Source organism: Phyllobates terribilis, unplaced genomic scaffold (genome assembly GCF_046119375.1).
Source record: "Phyllobates terribilis strain yellow unplaced genomic scaffold, ASM4611937v1 Scaffold_167__1_contigs__length_4167997, whole genome shotgun sequence".
NCBI classification, from domain to species: domain Eukaryota; kingdom Metazoa; phylum Chordata; class Amphibia; order Anura; family Dendrobatidae; genus Phyllobates; species Phyllobates terribilis.
Window position 1 is genome coordinate 2,413,770 of NW_027362927.1, and position 17,175 is coordinate 2,430,944.

Genomic DNA, 17,175 nt, shown 5'->3' on the forward strand with positions numbered 1-17,175 from the left:
TCATAAATGATCTGAAAGGTCCTTGAGGAAGTCTTCAGCTGCTCATTCAGGACATGCAGCCTCTGTGCAGGTTCCTGTAGTTTCTTCTCCTACTTTGCACCAATCAGTTAGATAAGTGGAGTGGAGGAGAGAGCAATTTTCTGATTGATCAGGAAGGACACTGTTTCAATGTTTTCCTCAGTAACAGGAAGCTGCCTAAAGTCTATAAGACACACTCACTTATTAGAAAGATTTTTTCTTGCTAATAAGTGTGTTTTTCCAAGTTAAACATTTCCCATATTAAGAAATAAAAAAGGCTTCTTCCTTGTGACTGCTCTGGTGACTAAGAAGAGATGATTTATTCGCAAAACATTTTCCATTAAAATGGCTTCTATCCTGTGTGAGTTCTCTGATGTGTAACAAGAGTTGATTTCTCGGTAAAACAGTTCCCACATTCTGAACATAAATAAGGCTTCTTCCCTGTGTGGGTTCTCTGGTGTATAACAACATCTGCTTTCCGGTTAAAACATTTCCCACATTCTGTACATGAAAAAGGCTTCTCCCCTGTGTGAGTTCTCTGGTGTATAACAACATCTGATTTCCGGTTAAAACATTTCCCACATTCTGAACATAAATAAGGCTTCTTCCCTGTGTGGGTTCTCTGGTGTACAACAACATCTGCTTTCCGGTTAAAACATTTCCCACATTCTGTACATGAAAAAGGCTTCTCCCCTGTGTGAGTTCTCTGGTGTATAACAACATCTGCTTTCCGGTTAAAACATTTTCCACATTCTTTACATGGAAACGGCTTCTCTCCTGTGTGAATTCTTTGGTGATTAACAAAATTTGATTTCTGTGTAAAACATTTTCCACATTCTGAACATGAAAAAGGCTTCATCCCTGTGTGGGTTCTCTGGTGTATAACAACATCTGATTTCCGGTTAAAACATTTTCCACATTCTGAACATGAAAAAGGCTTCTCCCCTGTGTGGGTTCTCTGGTGTATAACAACATCTGATTTCCGGTTAAAACATTTTCCACATTCTGAACATGAAAAAGGCTTCATCCCTGTGTGAGTTCTCTGGTGTATAACAACATCTGATTTCCGGTTAAAACATTTTCCACATTCTGAACATGAAAAAGGCTTCTCCCCTGTGTGGGTTCTCTGGTGTATAACAACATCTGATTTCCGGTTAAAACATTTCCCACATTCTGAACATGAAAAAGGCTTCTCCCCTGTGTGGGTTCTTTGATGTCTGATCAGACTTGATATCTGTGTAAAACATTTCCCACATTCTAAACATGAAAATGGCTTCTCCCCTGTGTGAATTCTCTGGTGACTAACAAGATGTGATTTCTGTGTAAAACATTTCCCACATTCTGAACATGATAAAGGCTTCTCCCCTGTGTGGGTTCTCTGGTGTATAACAACATCGGATTTATGATTAAAACATTGCCCACATTCTGAACATGAAAAAGGCTTCACCCCTGTGTGAGTTCTTTGGTGCTTAACAAAAATTGATTTAATTGTAAAACATTTTCCACATTCTGAACATGAAAAAGGCTTCTCCCCTGTGTGAGTTCTTTGGTGACTAACAAGATTTGATTTCTGGTTAAAACATTTCCCACATTCTGAACATGAAAATGGCTTCTCCCCTGTGTGAGTTCTCTGATGTTTCATAAGACTCGATTTCTCTGTAAAACATTTCCCACAATCTGAACATGAAAATGGCTTCTCCCCTGTGTGAGTTCTTTGGTGACTAACAAGATTTGATTTCTGGTTAAAACATTTCCCACACTTGGAACAAGAAAATATATTCTCTGCTGTGTGAATTTTTTGATGTTTAAGAAGAGACATTTTGAGAGGAAAACTATTTCCATATTCAGAATGTGAAAATGGCTTCTTTGCTTTAGGAGCAACTCGTTTTTTAATGCTTATTTTGGGACTTTGATTTTCCTTAATAGTCAGTAATGAATCAGAAGACAGGACCTGTTTCATAAGACTAGATGATAAATCTTTGCTGTGAAGGGATGATGGTATATCTGGAGTAATGGAATTCACTTCAGTTGTAGCCTGAGGGATCTCAAGATCATCTGATTTAAAAATTGAAGATGTCGGCTGTCCCTCTGATCTTCTGGTACAGTCATCTGCCAAGAAGAAAATCAATTATTATTTTTGAATTAAATATCCTTGAATTTTATAGTTTTGAACATTTCTACTTAAACTGTCTGTAAAAATGGCAAGTTATGTAAAAATATTGAATTATTCACCAAGACAATGACAGTTCACAGTCTAATAGAAAACCTCATAGCGTGAACCAGTAAAGTGTGGTGTTCAACTGTTTGTTCATTCTGCCTCCCAAATATGGAATAAAAAGCCAAACAATGTTATGTACAGTGGGGAAAATAAGTATTTGATACTCTAGTGATTTTGCAATTTTTCCCATCTACAAAGAAGGGAGAGGACTGTAATTTTTATCGTCGGTACACTTCAACTGTGAGAGACAGAATCTAAAAATAAAAAACAGAAAATCGCATTGTATGATTTTAAAATAATTAATTTGTATTTCATTGTATGAAATAAGTATTTGATCACCTACCAACCAGCAAGAATTCTGGCTCTCACAGACATGTTAAGTTTTTCTTTAAGAAGCCCTCCTACTCTGCACTCATTACCTGTATTAATTGCACCTGTTAGAACTTGTTACCTGTATAAAAGACACCTTTCCACACACTCAATCAAAGACACTCCAACCTCCACCATGGCCAAGACCAAATAGCTGTCTAAAGAAACCAAGGACAAAATTGTAGATCTGCCCAAGGCTGGGATGGGCTACGGGACAATAGGCAAGCAGCTTGGCAAGAATGGAAAAACTATTGACACAATTATTAAGAAATGGAAGAAACACAAGATGACTTTGAATCTTCCTCAGTCTGGGGCTCCATGCAAGATCTCGCCTCGTGGGGTAAGAATGATTCTGAGACAGGTCAGGAATCAGCCCAGAACTACACGGGAGGTCCTGGACAATGACCTGAAGAGAGCTGGAACCACAGTCTAAAACATTACCGTTAGTAACACACTACGCTGTCATGGATTAAACTCCTGCAGGGCATTAAAGGTCCCCCTGCTCACACAAGCACATGTCCAGGCCCGTTTGAACTTCTCCAATGACCATCTGGGTGATCCAGAGGAGGCATGGGAGAAGGTCATGTGGTCAGATGAGGCCAAAATAGAACTTTTTGGTATCAACTCCGCTCCCCGTGTTTGGAGGAAGAATAAGGATGAGTACAAACCCAAGAACACCATCCCAAACATGACGACTGTACCGTATTGAAGGGAGGATGGATGGGGTCACGTATCGCAAGATTTTGGCCAACAACCTTCTTCCCTCAGTAAGAGCATTGAACATGGGTCGTGGCTGGGTCTTCCAGCATGACAATGACTCAAAACACCCAGCCAGGCCAACTAAGAAGTGGTTCCATAAGAAGCATTTCAATGTCCCGAAGTGGCCTAGCCAGTCTCCAGACCTGAACCCAATAGAAAATCTTTGGAGTGAGCTGAAACTCCATGTTGCCCAGCGACAGCCCCAAAACCTCAAAGATTTGGAAAAGATTTGTATGGGGGAGTGGGCCAAGATCCCTCCTGCAGTGTGTGCAAAGCTGGCCAAGAACTACAGGAAACTTCTGACCTCTGTAATTTCAAACAAAGGTTTCTGTACCAAATATTAAGTAAAAATTCATGCAATGTGATTTTCTGGATTTTTTTTTAGATTATGTCTCTCACAGGTGAAGTGTACCTACGATAAAAATTACAGATTTCTCCATTCTTTGTAGGTGGGAAAACTTGAAAAATCAGCAGTGTATCAAATATTATTTTCACCATTGTAGGTGAAAAGAATATCAATAAAAACTGCTACTCATCTCACAAAAAACAAGTCCCCAACTCAGGTCCATCATCTGTCAGTGTAATAACAGAGGTTTCCACATTATTAGTGGCTCAAAGGTTCTAGAAAAGCAACATGGCTTCCATAAACCAATCCAGCAATATCCGCTCTCTCCCGAAGTCATATCTCTTCCTCTCTTCTGAGCCTTGCAGTGTGTCCAAACCACATTTATCATCCATGTACTTGGCATTACTATAGTGAGAAGAACCCACTTAATTTATGGTATGTAAGTGCCCAGATTGTGATCCAGGAGACAATGTGTTGGGTAATAAAATGGAATATTTGCAATTTTCACTCTCCAACATCCACAGTGCAGAAAGTGCCTGTCGAATCAAACTATGGATATGGAAACTAACAGTGCAATAGTTACTTTGTGTCCTTCTCCTATTGGGGAGAATCAAGCAAACACTAGTGGAGCTATTAATTCTATCTTACCAGTGGTGAATAAGGATAGTGGTGTTTCCAATGATACAGAGCAATCATCACTAATTCATTTTGGGTTAAATGAATTAATTGGTGCAACCTCAACGCAGAGTGTTAGTGCATTGGATTTTTCTATTTTAACTATCCATCCTGATTCCCAAAATTCCTTACCAATAATATCTCAGTCATTAAGTGTAGGGCATACATCATTAGAGGAAGGTTCCACTGATAAATCAGTGAAGCTACCACCTCCGCAAAATATAACTTCTTCAATAGAATTGTTATCACCAGCTGTAATATTAACTAATGAAACTGCACCGCCTCTCAATGGTAAAAAAACACACCGCTCCTTTATGATACAAAAATCCCAATTTTTTCAGCCGGCCCAAGCTCGCCAACCAAAAAGAAAAAGAAATATCGGGGATGTAGGGGGCGAGGTAGAGCCATCCCAAAAAATAGCAGCCCTGTAGGATTTGCTAATTAAAAAGACAAAGCCAGTAGGGTAAATATTGAGGAAAGAGAAAAAGACGAGAAGCAGAAAATGGTATGCAGTTTTAACCAGTCTCACCACACCTTATCTGAGGCTGAGATCTCACTATTGAGTAGAGGACTCTCTTTTTGACCTGTTTCAAGTTTGAATGTTTTCAATTTATATGTAGATTTGAATGAGTACTTTAGGAAATTGACGTTAAAACATCACTTTATTATTGAAGAAAAACGTAAATCAATAAACGCCAGTATACCCCTTGCTAATAATGGAGTCGAAAATCATGTGCCAGCTATGGGTTTCCACCATGTTCCACTAGGTGGTAAATCTCATTTTTATCCTACTCACCATAAGGGAAGTCATCTCGAGACTTTTCAGCAATAGATTTTAAAAGACATTCGCACTTTTACTCGTATTAAAAAGAGGGATAACCTGACGGCTCCAGAAAGACAAGCCATCTCTAGTTTACGGAAGAATAAAGGAATAATTATTAAGGAAGCTGATAAGGCGGTGGTATTGTGGTGATGAATCGGGGTTGGTACACTGGAGAAGGTTTGCGGATACTCAGTGATACTGATTATTATAATAAATTAGATTGTGATAATTCTGTCACCATCTTTATGGAATATAAAAACTTAACTAAGGGGGCCCTTAGGGAGGGGATCTTGGATGTGAGAGAGAAAAGATTTTTGGATATATAATTTTTTCAGACCCCTTATTTTTATTTCCGACCCATAAAAGTACTACCAATCCCCCTGGTCGCCCCATCATTTCGGGGATAAAATCTATTACAGCTAATTTATCAAATTATGTCGATTTGTTTTTACAAAAATATGTGATTAGGCTTGAATCTTATTTAAAATATTCTTCACATTTTATTAGCTTGTTGAGGGATTTACCTCCCTAGGAGGAGGGCGGAATGGTGGCTCAGTGGTTAGCACTGCAGCACGGGGGTCCTGGGTTCAAATCCCACCAAGGACAACACCCGCAAGGAGTTTGTATGTTCTCCCGGTGTTTGTGTGGGTTTCCTCCGTGTTCTCCGGCTTCCTCCCACACTCCAAAGACTGATAGGGAATGTAGATTGTGAGCCCCAATGGGGACAGTGATGATAATGTCTGTAAATTGTCTGAGTTATAAAGTGCTGCGGAATATACTGGCACTATATAAATAAAAAGATTATCATTATTATGTTTTTTGTGAGTTCCTTATACTTCAACATTACACATATTTTGGGTTTAGAGGCTATTGATCATTATTTGTGTTCAGATACCTCTATATTTTTGGAACAGAAAAGGTTCTTATTAGAAAGTATTGAGTTTATCTTAAACAATAATATTTTTTCATTTGAAGGGACCACATATAAACAGATGAGAGGTTGTGCGATGGGGACGAGATTTGCCCCTAGCTATGCAAATTTATTTATGGGGAGGTTTGAGTCTGTCTTCATCGTACAGTCCCATCTATATGCTAGACATATATGTCTCTTTAGGAGATTTATAGATGATTTTTTCTTTGTCAGGACCGGTACCCATGAGGAAGCATCTATATTTGTATCTGAATTAAATAATAATACCCGGGGTCTTAGTTTTTCATCTAATATATCCAGTTTAAGTATTCAATTCCTTGACGTCCTGATTCAAAAAAACCCAGAAGGAAAGATAATCACCATCAAGCATTTCAGGTGGATGTGAATAGTTACCTAGCATATGATAGCAGCCATCTTCCAGCCTGGGTGCGTAATATTCCCTATGGACAGTATTGGAGAATTAGGAAAAATTGTAGTAGAGATGTGGATTTTATTAATGAATCTAGGATTTTAAAGATGAGATTCAGGGAAAAGGGATATCCTGACAAATTATTAAGTGATGCATATAAGAAAGCCAAATGTTTATCCCAAGAAAAATGCTTGGAAATGATAAACAATAAGGGGAATCTGGCCGGACCTACCACTGTGGTAAAAAATGAGACTATTAAACCATTGAGTGCTGAGTATAGTCTCGTTACAACATTTAGCCAATATAGTTATTCTTCATAACCTATTGAAGACGTATTGGTTCATTTTATCCGGTGATCCGATTTTGGGCAAGCAACTGCCGGCCAAACCAAGGATTATATATTAGAGGTGTTAGAATCTGAAAAATGTGTTAGCGCCTAGCTCCACATCACTGACTAAGAATTATATAAAGTATAAAAATATAAACCAAGGAAGGGGGGATGGGTGCTTTAGATGTAGAACATCAAGATGTGTCTGTTGTGGGATCATTAATAATGGAACAAAAACTTTTAGTTTGCCCACCACGGGGGAGACTTTTCAGATTAGATGCCGGACAGACTACCAGTCGTCATATCTATATATATAATCGTCTTATCCCATCTGTCTGTCTGTCCAGGAAATCCCGCGTCGCTCATTGGTCCGGCAGAGGCCAATCAGCGACGCGGGATTTCAGAAAAAAGATGGTGGCCGTTAGCGGCTCATCTGCGGGACGGAGATGCAGCCGGGAGATGACCGGCACGAGGCATTCATCTCCCGGCCAGTAGCAGCAGAAGGACTTTGACCGCCGGCGCCGCTGACCTCCATGCGGAAGGGAGGACCGGGGAGCGGCGCTGCGGGTCGGGATACTTCTGCTGCGAGCAGTCACTCATATCCCGGTTTCTCGCAGCGGAAGTAGCCGCACAGGCAGCGGCGCTGACATCCATGCGGCTAGGGTGTCAAGGGAGGACCGGGGAGCGGCGCTGCTGGTCGGGATACTTCTGCTGCGAGCAGTCGCTCATCTCCCGGCTTCTCGCAGCGGAAGTAGCTGCACAGGCAGCTCCGCTCCCCGGTCCTCACCAATACGATTCCGCTCCCCGGTCCTCACCAATATGATTCGCTGATTGGTCGCGCTCTCCGGCCGCAACCAATCAGTGATCTTGGCGCAAAAGTTAAACACCGCTGTGCTGATTGGTCGCGGACGCTGCTCGCGACCAATCAGCGATCTTGCCGACAAATTTAAACACTGCTGTGCTGATTGGTCGCGGACGCTGCTCGCGACCAATCACCGATTTGGGCGCAACATTTAAAAAGCGGCCGCGACCAATCACCGATCTTGGCGCCACATTTAAACACTGCTGTGCTGATTGGTCGCGGACGCTGCTCGCGACCAATCAGCGATCTTGCCAACAAATTTAAACACTGCTGTGCTGATTGGTCGCGGTCGCCGGCCGCAACCAATCAGCATTATTGGCGCCAAATTTAAACAACGCTCTGCTGATTGGTCGCAGCCGCCAGCCGACCGCGACCAATCAGCGAGATTGGCGCAAAATTTAAACAACGCTCTGCTGATTGGTCGGTGCCAGCCGACCGCGACCAATCAGCGAGATTGGCGCCAAATTTAAACAACGCTCTGCTGATTGGTCGCGGATGCTGGTCGCGACTAATCAGCATTATTGGCGCCAAATTTAAACACCGCTCTGCTGATTGGTCCCGGTCACCGGCAGCGAACAATCAGCAGTATTGGGGCCAAATTTAAACACCGCTCTGCTGATTAGTCGCAACCACCGGCCGCGACTAATCAGCGATTTTGGCGCCAAATTTAAACACACTCTCCAGTACTCACTAACACGGTTCGCTGATTGGTTGCGGCCGCCGCCCGCAAACAATCAGCAGTATTGGCGCCAAATTTAAACCCCGCTCTGCTGATTGGTCGCGGTCGCCGGCCGCGACCAATCAGCAGTATTGGCGCCAAATTTAAACACCGCTCTGCTGATTGCTCGCGGTCGCCGAACGCGACCAATCAGCATTATTGGCGCCAAATTTAAACACCGCTTAGCTTATTGGTCGCGGTGGCCGGCCGCAACCAAGCAGCGATATTGGCGCCAAATTTAAACACCGCTCTGCTGATTGGTCGCGGTTGCCGGTCGCGACTAATCACCATTATTGGCGCCAAATTTAAATACCGCTCTGCTGATTGGTCGCGACCACCGGCCGTGACCAATCAGAGATATAGGCGCCAAATTTTAACACCGCTTTGCTGATTGGTCACGGTTGCCGGCCGCGACTAATCAGCGATTTTGGTGCCAAATTTAAACACGCTCTCCAGTCCTCACTAACACGGCTTGCTGATTGGTCGCGGCCGCCGCCTGCGACCAATCACCGATATTGCCGCCAAATTTAAACACTGCTTTGGTGATTGCGCCCGGTCGGCCGCATACATATTCTAGAATACCCGATGCGTTAGAATCGGGCCACCATCTAGTGTGATATATTTGTTGGAGTGCACATGTGGCCTACAGTATGTAGGTCGCACCATACAACCAATGCGCGCCAGGCTAAATAAACATCGGCAGAATATTAGAAATGGAGATTTGTTCCATAGTTGTCAAAGCACTTCTTCTTAGAAGATCAGAAAGATCCAAAATATCTACACCTTACGATTATTGATCATATATCTGACACGGTGCATGATAGATAGAAAAGGTTGGTAAACCGGGAAAATTATTGGATCTATAAGTTGGGAACTTTATCCCCGGAAGGTCTGAATCTCTGACTTGAAAATATTATTAAGTAAGTTATATAATTTATGTAGAATTGAAAAATCTAGTGGATATTTATTTTTATTAGGTTTTTAATATGAGTGTAATTATGAATATATGCAGCTTTTACTCTTTTTATATTCTTCTTTTATTTGTATATATAGTTTTTTTCATGTAGTTTTATTTTAGTGTTGATGTTTTGTCTCTGTTATCAGCCAAGTCAGGTTGGCCCTTAGAAAGGGGATTTGAGGGTTAACTGGTCAATTGTTGGCACCTGCTGGTTAATTCTTTAAACTTCTATATAAAGTGCTTGTGTGGTAATATTGGCCATCACCTGATGAAGGCGGCATTAGCCGAAACATGTTGTGAAGCCATTTGATTAATAAAAAAAATGATGGAGTAACAAATACCCCGGCCTGCCGTCACCTTGCGCCCCATTGAAATCCACAGCAACTTTGTATTCTTGATTCCCTCTTGGGTGGGCGGTTGGGGGCTGCAGATATCAGCTTATTAACCGTTTACAAGGACCCGCGGTGATGTCACACCCCATGTGATTCTGTCAGCTGGTCAGCCTGAGACCCGTGCGGGGTGCGGTTCACGCCGGAGCCTTAATCCGTGGTTTTGCGGCGGTGCGCAACCACACAAGGTTAGTCAATCTATTTTCCGGTTTCCTCCCCTCAAAGATCACCGGGTATACACAGGAGCGCCTCTCTTTTCTTCTTTTTTTTTTTTAGGATGTGGAATCAAAATAATCACACTACTTCTAAAGATTATATCATTCAGGGTTATAATTTCCAAAATGGAGTCACTTTATGGGGATTTCTACTGCTCTGTTTTTCTGACATTTTGTCATATTAGGGCTTCTATAAATGGTGTGACCCATCTCCTCTGGGATCTGCTCCTGCGAAGTCTGCTTCTCTCACCAGGAGCCGCCTTATTCATCCTGCAGGCGGCGCTGGTGATGGAGGAGACGTCAGAACCAGAAGCTCTGGGAGGCACAGGCTCTGTCCAGCCACTAAGATTAGGATGCCTGGGACCTGTAGTACCATCCAGTCTGGCAGTAGGGGTGTGTGTGCTGTCCAGCTGGAATAATCTGCTCCCAGCTTCAGCCATTTGGAGAGCACCGCACCCTACTAAAGCTGGAAGCATATTGCCGGAAGCTGCCAGATACAGCCTTGTTCTCCTCTGGTTCAGTCCTCTGTGCTCAGCTCCCGGCTTGTGTATTTGTTTCTGTTGTGACCTCGGCCCGTTTACTGACTACTCTTGTGTCTTCTGATTTTTTATGTTCTCTGCCCTCCTGGTTCTGACCCGGCTATCTGACTATTCTTCCCATCTCACACCACAGAACAGCAGGTAACACCGTGGCCCAAGCCTAGGGGTCTCTGTGTAACTCCAGATCCATGTAGAGGGGTTAAAAGATGATGAGCAAGGCAAACCCTGGGATCTGGAAAATGGAGTAGATAGCGCCAAGCCTGTTTGTGGTGGCCATCTTTTGAGCTGCCAGGTGACCACGAACAGTGTCCCCAATATATTGTGTCTGCAAACTATCCCAGCAAAATCTGCATTCAAATAGCTAAATGTCGCTCCTTCCCTTCTTAACCTGCCATGTGCCCAGACAGTAATGTACAACCGTATATCGGGTATTGTAGGATTCAAGGAAAATAATTTGTAAGGTCCATTTGTTTCCTATTATCCTTTGAGAAGAATTTCAAAGTTATCACCACATAAAGTGACACGCGTCAGATTTGAAAAATGGGCCCAGATAGGAACAGAAAACTGGCTGCAGGAAGGGGTTAAATCAGAGAAATTTGGGCACTAACTACTATAGTCAAAAACTGACTATAGACAATAACACATCTACTGAAATGATCAAACTCAACAGTCTCCATCAGAGAAAAATGAGTAACTAGTGGTGAAACCTCTCTGGGGTAATTGTAGTACGGGGCTCGGTGGCTCTTGGGAATCTAAACTATCGTAAGGGTATGTGCACACGATGCAGAAATGCTCAGGATTTTTTCCTGAGCGTTTCTGCATCTCCCTGGCAGGAAAAAACGCATGCGGATTGTACATGCGGTTTCCTGCCAGGGACATGCGGATGTGAAGCGGTCTTCACTTTCATTTCCGCATGCGGGTTGACAAGCGCTTCCCAAGCGATTTTAGCATCACTTGGAAAGTGCTTGTCAACTTCACACTATATAAATCCATGCAAACTGCATGGATTTATATAGTGTGTGAATTTCAAAAAATAAAAAATAAATATATACTTTACCCTCTGATGGCCCCCGGTGTCCTGCTTCGCTCGGTCCGGCTACCGGCAGTGAAGACTGAAGGACCTGCCGACGTCAGCGTCACGTGACCCGTCACATGACTCTGACGTCAGCGAAGGTCCTTCTTCATTCAACCGCGAAGTGCCGGGAACCAAGCAGGAGCGCTGCGCGGGTCGTCAGAAGGTAAGTATATATATATTTTTTATTTTATTCTTTTTTTTTTAATGGTACCTGGGTCTGGATGAGAGTCCTCTCATCCACACCCGGGTACTATCCGCACATTAGACCGCATGAAAAGCGCATCAACATATACAGTAATGCGGATTCCATGCGGTCTAATGCAAGTCAATGGCGCCAAAAAAGCAGCGTTTCCGCAAAATTAATTGACATGCTGCGGATTTTTGAGCGCAGCGTTTACGCTGCGGAAAAATCCGCATCATGGGCACAGCACATGCGGATTTCAATTGGAGAACATTGCTGCCCTTCTACCATGCGTTTTTCATGCGTTTCCGCAACTGCAAAAACGCCGCGGAAACGCATTAAAAACGCATCGTGTGAACTCAGCCTAAGGGACAATACTTTCTGTCTGATGAGTTTCAAGAAGAAATATTAGACATTTAAAAATAACTTTTTATAATAGTGCAGAGCTGAGGTGTCTTATATTTAGATCTCGGGCATTTGGAAGAGACAATGGAGATCTATTTTTTAAAGACTACCAGGGAGTTACAGACTCACATAAGTGAGGCAGGCTGATGCAACCACAAATCAAACTTTCATACAGAATAAACCTATAAAAAAAGACATATTTTTTGATTCTATGTTACATCCACAACAACAACGTATGTATGAGGGGAGAACTCCAACATTAAACCAGAATTGCACTAATTTATGGTGGACCATTGGAGCTACTATGAGTCCTGACCAGGAGAGTAGAGAAAGTATTAGCGCCTCCATTTCAGGAGAGATTGTGCAGTAATCTGAATTCCTTAGGATTGAAAACATAATGGAATTGATGACACGGAGTGAATCCATGAAACCAGGGCTCGAGCCATGCCAACACATCTCCTGCAGGCGTGAATAAATGTATATTACAGCCATCAGCCACGCACAGCTTAGAGATATATCGTGGCACAGGTGTAATGTTTTTTGTGTAGTTGGCCGTCACTGCACATTTAATGTTATCAATCATAAAAGTGAAGTTTGGCCAGAGGGACTGGACCTGGTCTTGTAGGGACCATATGAGGACATTCAGCAGCACAGAAAGTTTTTGCATCGCCACATTTTGAGAGCTATAATTTTTCCATAGTTCGGCCAACAGAGTCATGTGATGGCTTGCTTTTTGCGGGACAAGTTGATGTTTTTATTGGTACCATTTTTGGGCACGTGACATTTTTTGATCTCTTTCTATTCCGATTTTTGGGAGGCAGAATAAACAAAAAACACCAATTCGGGAATTGTTTTATTGGGGTTCTTTTTATGCCGTTCCACGTGTGGAAAAATTTATAAGATCGCTTTATTATTCGGGTCAGTACGATTACAGCCGCACTACATTTATATTGTTTTTTAGGTTTTGGCACTGTTACACAATAAAAATTATTATTTTTTTTTTTTTTTGCATCGCTTTATTCTGAGAGCTATAACTTTTTTATTTTTCGTCTGATGGAGCTGTATGGCGGCTTTTTTATCGCGTTTTATTCCATTTTTTGTTTGGCAATATGATGATAAAGCACCGTTTTTTGCTTATTTTTTTTTTCTTTTACGGTGTTCACTAAAGGGGTTAACTAGTGGGACAGCTTTATAGGTCAGGTCGTCCGGACGCTGAAATACCAAATATGTGTGCTTTTATTGTTTTGCTTTTTTTCATATATTATTTTTAATATATGTTGCAAAAATATATTTTTTAAATATATTTTTACAACAGGCTGATCGCAGTTATAAGACATAGCAGTGCAGGATCACTGCTATAACTAATAAACTGTGAGCTCTGCAGACACAAGTTACTTTGATCATGCACTGCGCATGATCAAACTAACTTGCTGGGGCTGGTGACCCGGATGTTGTCATGACCCGGATGTTGTGACCCCGCTGCTGTCCCTCTGCTCACTCGCTAAATGCTACAATCACATCGATTGCAGCATTTAGGGGGTTAAAGTGCTGGGAGCGGTGCGGGCACTGCGTGCCGAGTGTCAGCTGTCAGAATCAGCTGACACGGGCAGAGATTGCGCCCCCACAGCCTGTGTGCGGGTGCGATGGCCATGTAGTAATAATACGTACCTGGTCCATAAGGTCCAGGGCACAGGGACTTTAAGGACAATGTCAGAAAGGGGTTAACAGTTTTGTGTAGGGGAGAATGTTGTGGTCTAGAGCAGGGGTCTCAAACACGCGGCCCGCGGGCCGCATGCGGCCCCTGAGGTTGCTTTATGCGGCCCGCAGGCACAGACCCCTTGATGATCCCGACCAGGTCCAGGAAGAGCCGCCGACAGCAGCGCTGCATTGCCGCACAGAGACTGTCTCCCAGCACTGCATTTCCAATGCCAACCGCTGGCCAATCAGAGGCCAGCAGCTGATATCTGCGTGTCGGCGCAGCGAGTATGACGTCATTGCCATATGTAGATATCAGCTGCTGGCCTCTGATTGGCCAGCGGCTGACATTGGAAATGCAGTGCTGGGAGACAGTCTCTGTGTGACAATTCAGCGCTGCTGTCCGCGGCTCCTCCTGGACCTGGTCGGGATCGTCAAGGGGTCGGACTCTGTGGTGCCTGCGGGCCACATCTGCAGGAAGGACGCCGAGGGAACGGAGGACAGGTGAGAATCATCTTTTTTTCTATTTTATGTGTGTGAAGAACAGCACAGGTGGCACATAGCCACAAGAGGGGACCTGGATGGGGCACATAGCCACAAGAGGGGACCTGGATGGGGCACATAGCCACAAGAGGGGACCTGGATGGGGCACATAGCCACAAGAGGGGACCTGGATGGGGCACATAGCCACAAGAGGGGACCTGGATGGGGCACATAGCCACAAGAGGGGACCTGGATGGGGTACATAGCCACAAGATGGGGACCTGGATGGGGCACAGAGCCACAAGATGGGGACCAGAGCCACAACATGGGGACCTGGATGGGGAACATTGCCACAGGATGGGGACCAGAGCCACAACATGGGGACCTGGATGGGGAACATTGCCACAGGATGGGGACCTGGATGGGGCACATTAGTACAAGATGGGCGCCAGGATGGGGAACGTTGCCACAGGATGGGGACCTGGATGGGGCACATAGCCACAAGATGGGGACCTGGATGGGGCACATAGCCACAAGATGGGGACCTGGATGGGGCACATAGCCACAAGATGGGGACCTGGATGAGGCACATTAGTACAAGATGGGCGCCAGGATGGGGAACATTGCCAAAAGATGGGGACCTGGATGGGGCACATAGCCACAAGAGGGGACCTGGATGGGGCACATAGCCACAAGATGGGGACCAGAGCCACAACATGGGGACCTGGATGGGGCACAGAGCCACAAGATGGGGACCAGAGCCACAACATGGGGACCTGGATGGGGCACATAGCCACAAGAGGGGACCTGGATGGGGCACATTAGTACAAGATGGGCGCCAGGATGGGGAACATTGCCAAAAGATGGGGACCTGGATGGGGCACATAGACACAAGATGGGGACCTGGATCGGGAACATTGCCACAGGATGGGGATCTGGATGGGGCAAATAGCCACAGGATGGGGACCTGGATGGGGTACATAGCCACAAGATGGGGACCTGGATGGGGTACATAGCCACAAGATGGGGACCTGGATGGGGCACATAGCCACAGGATGGGGACCTGGATGGGGCACATAGCCACAGGATGGGGACCTGGATGGGGCACATAGCCACAGGATGGGGACCTGCATGGGGTACATAACCACAAGATGGAGACCTGGATGGGGCACATAGCCACAAGATGGGGACCTGGATGGGGCACATAGCCACAGGATGGGGACCTGGATGGGGCACATTAGTACAAGATGGGGACTTGGATGGGGAACATTACTACAAGATGTTTTCCATTATTTCTATATGATGCTAATTGTAAGACAATATTACTATATGTGGCCAATTGGGGGAAATAAAATTGTAAAAAAAATAAAAAATAAAATAAAGCATGAAAAAATATTGGGCACTAAAAATGCTGTTTTATATGTAAACTAAAGTAAACACAAAAAAGTGCACGTTTATTATCGCCACATCCATAACGACCCAAGCTATAAAAAAATAAACACGGCAAAAATGTTCAAAAGGTGTATACAAAAAAAATGGTATCACTAAAAATGTCACATTGAACAAAGAATGCGGCCCCCCAAATTCAAATTTTTCCCATGTGTGGCCCATATACCCAGCTGAGTTTGAGACCCCTGGTCTAGAGGAAGAATGGTGATCACATGATTGTGATACGGCCGGACTACACCACCGATAAAGCAGCCACAGCCGCTGACTGAGAAGAATCTGTGACTTCTCTGCATTTAGTGGTCAGTACTCACCTGGGTAATCATATGTAGGAATCTCCTCTTTACACCGCTCATCACCCCTCACATATGTCTCTGTAGTATTAATATGGGTCAGATCTTCACCCTGAAACAAATATTGTAAAAGTCACAGACAGATGGAGAAGTCCCATCTATGATCAGCTCTAATCCTGTCATCTCCACCGTTCTCATTACACAAGTATAAAACATATAATCAGGGCCGGCTCCAGGTTTTTCTGGGCCCCGGGGGAAAGAGTCTCAGTGGGCCCCTTTAACACATACCACGATTCATGATGCACAGATACCGCAGAGAAATATATACATAGTACAATGCCGAAGATTTCACTTCTTACATTACATGAGTGATATCTATTGTAAATTCCACTATAGCTCAGAAAACAGTGAATCTCTCCACACAGTATACTGGCCCCCATAAAATGCTCCATACAGGATACTGGCCCCCATATAACGCTCCATACAGGATACTGACCCCCATATAACGCACCATACAGAATACTGGCCCCCATAAAATGCTCCATACAGAATACTGGCCCCATATAAAGCTCTATAAGGAATACTGGCCCCCATATAACACTCCATACAGAATACTGGTCCCCATATAACGCTCCATACGGAATACTGGCGCCCATATAACCCTCCATACAGGATACTGGCCCCCATATAACGCTCCATACAGAATACTGGCCCCCATATAATGCTCCATACAGAATACTGGCCCCCATAAAATGCTCCATACAGAATACTGGCCCCCATGAAACGCTCCATGCAGGATACTGGCCCCCATATAACGCTCCATACAGAATACTGGCCCCCATATAACCTCCATGCAGGCTGTTCCCCCCATATAATGCCCCACGCAGGCTGTTCCCCCCACATAATTCCCCATGTAGAATGTCACCCCCCCTTATAATGCCCCCTGCAGGATGTCACACAGACCCCCTCCCTTATAATGCCCCATGCAAGATGTCATACACCCCCCCCTCCCTTATAATGCCCCATGCAGGATGTCATAC

At 44.1% G+C, this 17,175-nt stretch overlaps 3 protein-coding genes across 3 annotated transcripts in view; all 3 read right to left on the minus strand.

Moving 5' to 3' along the window:
* LOC141207923 (oocyte zinc finger protein XlCOF7.1-like) overlaps positions 1–17,175 on the minus strand; it is a 456,010-nt gene that overhangs the window by 413,668 nt on the left and 25,167 nt on the right. The gene's annotated exons all lie outside the window — the stretch shown is intronic.
* LOC141207902 (uncharacterized) overlaps positions 1–17,175 on the minus strand; it is a 999,716-nt gene that overhangs the window by 148,175 nt on the left and 834,366 nt on the right. Inside the window, exon 7 of the mRNA XM_073664463.1 lies at positions 488–2,127. Coding sequence (XP_073520564.1) covers positions 488–2,127 — 1,640 coding nt within the window. The remainder of the gene's footprint in view (positions 1–487; positions 2,128–17,175) is intronic.
* Positions 4,255–17,175, minus strand: part of LOC141207896 (gastrula zinc finger protein XlCGF66.1-like) — a 66,923-nt gene continuing 54,002 nt past the window's right edge. The window contains exons 6-7 of the mRNA XM_073664459.1: positions 16,157–16,247; positions 4,255–4,307 (exon numbers count right to left, since the gene is read on the minus strand). Of these exons, the coding sequence (XP_073520560.1) occupies positions 4,255–4,307; positions 16,157–16,247 (144 nt within the window). The remainder of the gene's footprint in view (positions 4,308–16,156; positions 16,248–17,175) is intronic.